Source organism: Tasmannia lanceolata, unplaced genomic scaffold, assembly GCF_043159265.1.
Source record: "Tasmannia lanceolata isolate RefF3 unplaced genomic scaffold, GAP_Taslan_0.1 ptg000004l, whole genome shotgun sequence".
NCBI classification, from domain to species: domain Eukaryota; kingdom Viridiplantae; phylum Streptophyta; class Magnoliopsida; order Canellales; family Winteraceae; genus Tasmannia; species Tasmannia lanceolata.
Genome location: NW_027518681.1, coordinates 11,476,353 through 11,485,685, shown reverse-complemented (window position 1 = coordinate 11,485,685; position 9,333 = coordinate 11,476,353). Strand labels below are relative to the sequence as shown.

General features: G+C 38.5%; 1 protein-coding gene across 1 annotated transcript; it reads right to left on the bottom strand.

The window, feature by feature from the left end:
* Positions 1-208: 208 nt before the first annotated feature.
* LOC143875480 (uncharacterized) lies at positions 209-8,026 on the bottom strand. Its single transcript, XM_077377043.1, has 5 exons — positions 7,675-8,026; positions 7,343-7,579; positions 1,567-1,650; positions 1,192-1,321; positions 209-1,103 (listed from the first exon to the last, which is right to left on the bottom strand). The coding sequence occupies exons 1-5, from the start codon at positions 7,956-7,958 to the stop codon at positions 660-662; spliced, it is 1,179 nt and encodes a 392-aa protein (XP_077233158.1). The 5' UTR covers positions 7,959-8,026; the 3' UTR covers positions 209-659.
* Positions 8,027-9,333: the final 1,307 nt, after the last annotated feature.

Genomic DNA, 9,333 nt, shown 5'->3' with positions numbered 1-9,333 from the left:
CTAAACATTTCAACCTTTTGCCGAATTCAGAATGTCACCCAGAACACACCATATCTTGCCAAACAATCCCAATGGTCACAGTCATGAAACAATGACAGCTTAGACATTAAAGTTTGACAATTGATTAATTTCTAACAAATCATAATGGGTGAACATCACCCTATTCCCCACACTCCCACAGTATAGTCATTTGATGAATTTTGGAAGCTCAGTAACACAAGACCTGTAGGAATGAACTTGAAATCTAGCTCAACAATCCCAAGGGTAATGTTTCTTATCAAAATGCATCAAAACAAATGAATGACAGAAACTTAGATCCATAAACTGGTTTACTAATTACAAAAAAGTGTCATTAATTGATGTGCATCAGGGATCAAAATCACATCCACTTTAACAAGCCAAAAAATGTTAAGCTCTCTGGTGCTTCAAAACCGACTCATCAGACTCGATCCTTGTTAAGATAAAAAAAAGTGAAGACCATTTTCATAATCGTTCTGCATCTTCAATCTTCCATCAAAATCAAGGTTGAGACCCAAAATCCTAGTCAACACAAAACAAAGATAGACCAGACCATCTTCAAGACATGTGCACCTTCCCCAAAATTTCGAGCAAAACAAAATATTGATACCAATTCTTATCCGCAAAAAAGAACAGAATATTCAAGACCTGTTAGGTCTCTTCCTCAATCTTCCAGCAATGCAGTCTGGGCTTGGTTTTGGGGTTACAATAGGTTTTCTTCCCTTCTGCTGAATTTTAAGCTTTTGACAGTTGTCGGATGCAACATTGCTAGCACTATGCTCATCTGAACTACACAGTTCCTTTTCCTTGTTGTCTTTGGGTATCGGCTTTGAATACTCAGTGCTAATAAAATGCTTATCTGAACCATGCAATTCCTTTTTCGAGGTGCACTTGTCCTCTTTGCTGTCCTCAGAGAACTCATTGATGCTATTTTCTGAATCAACAGATTTGTTTTGCTGGGAGGTGTCAACCATATCTGTTAGAAGTAATGGCTTCTTTGGAGAAACAGGGTCTTCTGAGTTTGTTTGAGAACGTCTTGTTTGAATAAGATAATGTGCGACTGACTTGAACCCAAGATGTGAAACCTGGAAAAGATCAGGATATCGAGTGACCACCATTAAACTCTTAAAAACATGTCATGCGAAAAAAAATGCATTTTTGTGCTTGGTTTACTTTTCTATATAGAGATCCAGTGGGAGCCCATCCTTTCTTGAGACGGCACAAGCTGCAGTTGCAAATGCCACGACAGGCGGGACAAATCCAATCAGGGTTCTGTTTGGCTTCTAGCACATTCTCACCGTATCTGGAAAAGAGAATTGAAATAAACTACAAGAATATCTATCAAGTTAAAATATGTAGAGTTAGGATTTGCGTGGACTTGATGTAGCTTGGGTTCATTGACCAACAAGCTTCACTTAAAACATTGCAGAAAATAGACAAGTGCTAGAGTTTCTAGGCCTACACGAATAGAAGTAAAAGAATTTCTGAAGGAGATAACTGACTTCCAAAAAATAGAATTATATCTAGCGTAAGAGAACACTCAGAAACCTCATGAACAAACAATCTCCACAAAACTGCCCTTGAACAATATTGCATTGGCTGCAACTTGTACGATGACCAAGAGTTTTCTGCCTGCAAAAAAAAAAAGGTAAAGCCCCAAATAAAGACCAAGATCTGCACAATAAAAGTGAAACAACGACCAAGAAAATGCCCAAAAAAAGAGTAAACATTGAACTTGTGTATAGCATATCACAAATAATCCAATATGAGACTGATTAAATAATGAAAATGATTTCTAACATAAATTATATGGAGAGAGACTGCTTAAATCACCAAAAATGTTTGATATGAGTTTTTCAACCGTCACAAGCTAAGAGTGAGCTGTCTTTTTCTTTTTTTTTGAATGATAGCAAAATTTTATTAAAAGAGAGAAAGGGCGACCAAGGAGGTCAACCCGAAAAGATACAAGGGAAAAAAAGTGCCAAGAAAGAGGAAAAAAACAAGAACCAAAAAGCAGCCCTAAATTAAGGGGGCAAGAAATCGAACCACTCCAAAGCAAGCATATCTACTCCCTCTCTGGCCAAACCACTCCAAAAAGTGAACTGTCATCTCCACAAATTGCAACTAAACATGGGGATGAATGCCTATAGATTCCTAGAGTCACCAAAAAGCCCTCAACCATTCTTCTCCACAAATTGCAACCATATTGGGTGACATTATCTTGCAAGAAAAGCCCAGAAATCCTCTATCAAAGCTATTCCGACTTTTTGTGCATTAGAAATTGAAGGAAGGGGGGAGATACTGATGCAGGATTTTTTCGCCAGATCACCGAGATCCAGATTGACAATTCCTCGTTGATTCCCGCAAAGGTTTCCATTTTGTAAAGCATCTAATTCGGTTTAGAATGTTTCTCAATTTTAGTTTAGTTAATGCTTTCTAAATCAAGTAGAAATTTCCTATTTAAAGTTTATGGAAATTAGGAACATTCCGAATTAAACCAAACCAAATTTAGCTATGCCCATTTATAACTTACCCCTACAAGGCATCTCCTGCCTTCTGTACTTGGTTGTCATTTCAAAAATGGCAAGTATTTAAAATGGTAAGAAGGTTGGGGAAATTTTCATTTTTAATTCTAGTTTCTACTTTTGCTTAGTTGAGAATAGGAAGTTCCCTTGTTTAAATTTTATAGTATAGCTATTCCTTCTTATTTTTAGCTAGCATAACAACTAGCTAAGTTACATTAGCAAGATTCCTTTGCTTATGTTTTGTTTCTGTGTAGCAGAAAGTGGTGGACGAGCTGTTTTGTTTTTTTGAATGGTAGATGAGCTTTTGTTTGTTTTGTCTTTCTTTTCTATTTACAATTGCAGTTGTAGTATGGATCAACTCTTATATATGCATGAATGAAATAGAAATGAAATTAAGGAAGTTTTTTGACAGTTAAAACATTGAGTAAAAGTGTGTTTTTGGAGAAAGGTGTTTTTATGTTTCTTTCTTGGAGTTTCCCTCCAAATGTGGGTTGGCTTTTAAGCACCGCGCTTATCCTTTGCAATCCTTTTTATAAGATCGTCTTCTCCGTTGCTGATCGTACGCTATCCTGAGACAGATACAGTCTTGAGTCCATTCATCTTTTCGGAGAAAGGTGTTTTTACATTTCTTTCTTGGAGTTTCCCGCCAAATGTGGGTTGGCTTTTAAGCACCGTGCTTATCCTTTGTAATCCTTTTTATAAGATCATCTTCTCCGTTGCTGATCGTACGCCGTCCTGAGACAGATAGAGTCTTGAGTCCATTCATCTTTTGAGTAAAATCCCAAAACCAATACCCATACACAGTTCATTGCCATCCCTAGCCAAAAGAAAAGAGCAGCTAAACAAACGGGACAATGTGAATGATAGTCCAACTAACAAAATTGGAATAAAAATCTGACAGCATCAGCATGGTAGATCTGGTCAATCCATGACCAAACTCGTTTGACACGGAACTCAAACCCTTCAATCTTCACTACATGAGTCATCCCTTAACGAGAAGCTTTTGGATATCCATGTACAATGTCTAAGAGACATATATCCAACCAACAGTGTTCACATTCTTTTCTACAGGGTTGGGATCCAAAAAATAAAAAATAAAGCTCTTGTACCGAATTCCATTTTTGTTTTTAAAAACAAGAAACTGATATAAGCAGTAGTCCATGTGTTACAAGAAATCACCACCCCTCATATTGAGCTCAAGGCCCAACCACATTACACATCCGCTGTCTAAAAACATCATGATGACTTTTACATGTCAAGTTTCCAACCTTGAACATGACCCAAACAAGTGTTCAAATAAAGATACCTTGATAGTGAATAAAGCTTTCTAACCTTCCTGGCCCCCCCTTTCTCGCGTTTGGCAACATCCAATGATGTTTTTTTTTATAATAACTACATAAAAACTACCAATACTCATAGTATACTATTTCCGATACATACTGTTCTTTGCTGCACGGATGATCGGAAATAGTATACTATGAGTATTGGTAGCTTTTATGAAGTTATTATATATAAAAAAAGACCAGGCATGGCTCCAACGATACCAAAATCTGAGAAAAATGACATGGCTCTAATCTGAGAAAAATGGCATGGCTCTAATCTGAGAAAAATGACAGACTACAATCAGTCACAGCTAAGATGTACCAATTGATACCCTGGATGAATCAAACTTTCAAAGCATGGCTCTAATTACCACAATGCACCATATCCTGCTCGAATCCACTTATTGAGTTCACATACAAACATAAGCAAAATAACTATCTTACATGGAAGAAGAATAAAATTTACTGAGAATGAGAATGCCTGGCGATATAGATGGGAGAAAAAACATACCTACAAGTTTCTCAACTCTCCCTAGCTCAACTCAACTATTATAATAAATGTTAAAAGCCCACCTGACTTTAAGCTAAGTGCAACACCTCTAGCAGAATAAACTTAACAAGAGGGAAATTATATGATGAATGGCCGTATAAACACATACTCATCATCCCATACTTGATATTTGATCCAACAGCAGCTCACTTTTTAAGAAGCTGCTGTTGGATCAAAGATAAAGGGTGGTACTTCAATCGTACCACCTTTACGTGATTATACACCCGTTCATCATATAATTTCTCCTAAACAAGAACTTTATATATAATGGTAGCTAACTCGATTACCAAGTTAACAACGATTCCTAGAAAAATCCCAAGAGACAAAGAGGGGCTCTGATATATTTGATGAATCTTGAACAGCTCAATTTCTGCCATCTACACTACAGCAAACTTCTAGGATTGTATAGTAAAAATTTCCTACTTTAAAATGCAGTCCAATGGGATCTACTAGAAATTCTGCAATTCTTTCTGATGCAGTGAGTAGTATTACAGAGTCACATTCTCTAGGTAGGCCATCCGTATCATCTGGTTGGTTGCCCCCAGAAGTTTCAAATCATGGGTTTGGTTGGGCTAGTTCTGGACAAAAAAGCAACTTGTAGGTTTCTGACTGCATATAATTTGCACTCTTGCAGATCTAAAATGGCGATATTCTGGACTCACAGGTTAGCATTGATTCTAAGCAAGGACCCAAGATAAAGAGGTGGGGGTGCTCATGAGAAAGCAAGGTACGTTTTGTTTTGGATTTTGAGAACCGATTGTGAGTCCAAACTTGATTGTTGGACTCAAAATTAAACATAAATTTGAGTCCAATGATCAGTTTTGGACTCAGAAATGGTTCTAAAATCCAAACAAACAGGGCTTAAGACGTTCTAGACCAAACAAATAATCCACTGCCTCCACCACAAAAGGATCAAAGAAAAATAAATCCAACCAAAAGCCCAAGTGTAATCAATATGAAATATAAATCCATTGAAACATAAACTGAAGTTGCATGGGATGCCTCAATCTGCTGCTACTATTGCGCAAGTATTCATTGATAATATCTTTAAGTTGCATGGGATGCCTCAATCTATTGTTAGTGACCGCGACCCAGTGCTCATAAGCAAAGTTTTTATGGGGTTTTTTTCGCTTGTAGGAGACTAAACTGAACATGAGTACGGCCTGCCATCCCAAAGGCTCAAACTGATGGCTAAACTAAGATAGTCAGCCACTGCTTAGAAAATTACTTGAGTTGCTTCACAAGTGATCGAACAAAGGAGTAGGTTCGTTGGCTACCCTAGGCTGACTGATGGTATAACATGATTTAGCACTCCGCTACAAAGACGACACCTTTTGAAATTGGGTATGGGTGTTCCCCACCTCTCATCAGTTCTCACACCCACGAGTCTATGTGCAACAAGTCGACTGCGACTTACATGATCGAGACCGTGTGCTGCAGCTTCTTAAGGATAATTTACATAGTGCTCAAGCCCGCATGAAGCAACAAGAGGATAAACATCGAACTGAGTGAGAATTCCAAGTTAGTGATTGGGTATTACTACGTCTACAGCCCTATTAACAATTATCCATCAATGTTTGTGCTTCCAGGAAACTTTCTCCTCGTTTCTATGGGCCTTACAAGGTGCTTAAACATATTGGACATGTTGGTTACCACCTAGATCTCCCAGAGGGTTAAAAAATACACCATGTTTTCCATGTGTCATGCTTGAAAAAGAAGTTGGAAGAGTATTTCATTGCTCAAGGTCAACTACTAGACATGTCTCCAACGGGCCAAGTTAAAACCCAATCACAGGCTATTTTGGACCGACGGATTATCAAGCATAATAATCGAGCAATGACTAAGGTTCTTGTGGAGCAGAGAGATTTAGCAGTTGATGGCTTGATGCCACGGGAGAACCTTACCATTCCCTCTAGCAAAAATTTCCGGAGTTTATTACTCTAGTCAACCTTGAGGACAAGGTTGAAATTAAGGCGGGGGGGGGGGGGGGATGTTAAAATTGTTTTTTCTTTATTTAACTTATTGCCATATTACAATAGGTTTCCTTGTTTTCCTTTTCCTACTCTACTGATTTCTGTTTCCTAATTTGCTCCCCACAATTTCTATAACATGTAGATGTCGTATGGCTATTAGAAAGAATAATCACATTTAGTGTTGTAGCACATTGGAGGCTGAGTTTCCTCGAATTAAGTGACTGTTTTCTCCATTTTTATCCTATTCCATCCTTTTCTCTATTTTCTGTTTTGGTAGAACAATATTCTATCAAATTCTAATTAGTCGTGATTTCTTATTTTTCTAATTGTAATCCTTACCTATTTCACCCTAACCTGCTACAATCTACTCTATCTTTATACTTCTTGTTCGTTTCCAACAAGGCTTCTTACATACTTTGTGTTGATTTTCAACAATGCTTCCCGTTCATTTTCTCTTAACTTTCTCTAGAGATTTTTTGTTTCCTGCATTTTCTCTTTTCTAAACCCCTCGCTTCCCATTTTTGATTCCCGCATCGGTTCTCGCACTTGCTTCCCACTCTCGCAAATACGGTTTCAACAATGAGTTTAGAAAAAGAGGTGCGACACATGAGGGGGAGTGTTAGTATAAAAGATTAAATAACACCTTCTCCAACGGCTTAAGCTATTGGAGTAATTGGTTGTTTCACACTCCCCCCTCTTGCAAATATGGTTTCAACAATGAGTTTAGAAAAAGAGGGGCGACACATGAGGGGGAGTGTTAGTATAAAAGATTAAAAAACGCCATTTCCAACGGCTTAAGCTATTGGAGTAATTGGTTGTTTCACACTCCGCCCTCTCGCAAATATGGTTTCAACAATAAGTTTAGAACCACAGAATAAACAGGCAATGCTCCACAATACCCATTAATAAACCATTAAAAGTGGCATTATCAAGGGAGAAAGACAAAACCCTAACCTGCATTGATGGCATGTCTTCCCCTTCACAGGATCATATATACGTTTTCCGTCTGGACCACATCCATCCACAAAGAGAACCCAACTAGCCTCAAACGAACCCAATAACTTATCATCTTCCTCAGTATAAATCTCTGGCATTAACCCTTCTCTTATAATAACCTCCCCACCCTTTGATGACTTCTCACCTTTGATTGAACGCAGTTCAGAGTAGCTAACAGGGGTTATACGCTGCAACCTAAAACTCAAAAACAATCCAAATAAACCCATATAAGAATTTTGATAAAAACACCCATAACAGAAAAAACCCACAAAAATGCAGAAACCCTATACCTAGAAGAGCGTCTGGTGAGTAGGGGAACTTGGGTAGTTTTTCTTTCGGGGAATTTTCTTGGAGAGCGTTTTGGAGAGAGAGTATCGGATTTAAGCTTGAGAGAGAGATCGAGAATGCCGAGTTTCTGCATTCTCTGTAAGTTCTCTTTGATCCTTTCATCTCTGCATTGCTCGTACCCAGAAATAGCATCATTTTTGCTAAGATTTGATGGGTTTTCATCGTGGTGTTTGGGATTTGCAGGGGTTTCTAGGGTTCGTGCTCTCTTCCTCAGAGTCACTACCATGGCTCCCCCTTCTCTCTCTCTCTCTCTCTCTCTCTCTCCAACGGTCGACTATGGTAAGTGAAAAAAGTGAGTAGAAATAGGCGACTATATGAATGACATATTCGCCCCATTATTATTTGGGACAGCCACCTATACTGTAAAGGAGTACCCATAAGACCATATAATCAGTAGATGGGGCTGTCGCAGGTGAAAAAAAAAAGGAACGAATTTATCTCTAACCTTTCCAATTTTTTTTCCATCGAAAAAAGAGAAAAAAATGGGACCTGATAATCACGCTGCCGTAATTGTAGGCATTTGCCGTAACCCAAGCAAGCTGTCAAATAGCCAATGAAGGAAAGGTTGATTTAGGGGGGGTTTAGTGCCAATAAAAGAGGGGTACCCAATACTGGTGAGTTTGAAAAGGAGTGAGAAATGGATGCTCCCTAGTGATGGAGGTCTGTTTGGTTGCTTCTAGTAAAACTTTCGTCCCATCCAATGTTTGGTTGCCTTTTAGCACTAGAATTTTTTTAATCCCACTCTTGTAATGATTGCTTATGAGTATGACATGGACTTCTTCTCCCCTTCTTTTCTTTCCTAGGGAATGATGTCCTCTCTCCCTTCCCATATTTGGTAATGACACCTCTAAATTTTGGCGGGAATTTTAAGAATTGTAGGAAAAAAAAAAAAACCTAGCAAATCCCGTTAACTTCACTGTTGGGATTAAAAAGCTCCTAGGATAAGAATTTTACGCAACCAAACGGAACTAAGCATGGCTATCATGTGACCATAATACCCTTAAACAATGGGATTTGCTGTCAGGCATGAGACAGAGCAGCAGTGAAATGCCTTTTGCGATGGACCCTAGCAACTCGCTAAACAATTTATATAAACTTGGCTATCATGTGACGGCATTTTCATCATAGTTATATGCAACTGATTAAACACCTAATGAATCAACTAAAGTGTATGGGAGTAGAACCGAACAAATCTCCACATGCCGCATGGTGTGGGAAGGGTACATTTGCTATTTGAAGGGATAAAAAGCCAAAAATCAACGAACAAGCGTGCGAATAGGCTATTTGTTCAGTTACACTATGGTCCCCTCCTACAGAGTGGATGGAACTGGTGGAAATGCGAGAATGAGAACCACAAACAAATCCCTGGTTGTCCCAAGTAATCAAAGGGGTGAGAATCGACTCCCCATGTGTCTTTCTCTCTCCTCTAGAGAGAGAAAGAGGAGAGAGATAGACACATGGGGAGTCGATTTATCCAGCTGGGGAGTAGATTTATCACTGCAATCGCAAAACCCATTTATGAAGTTTTATTTGTCTTGATTTATAGCTTAGAGACAGAGCATGAACGTAATTGAAACCTAATATGATAAGATCCTGAAATT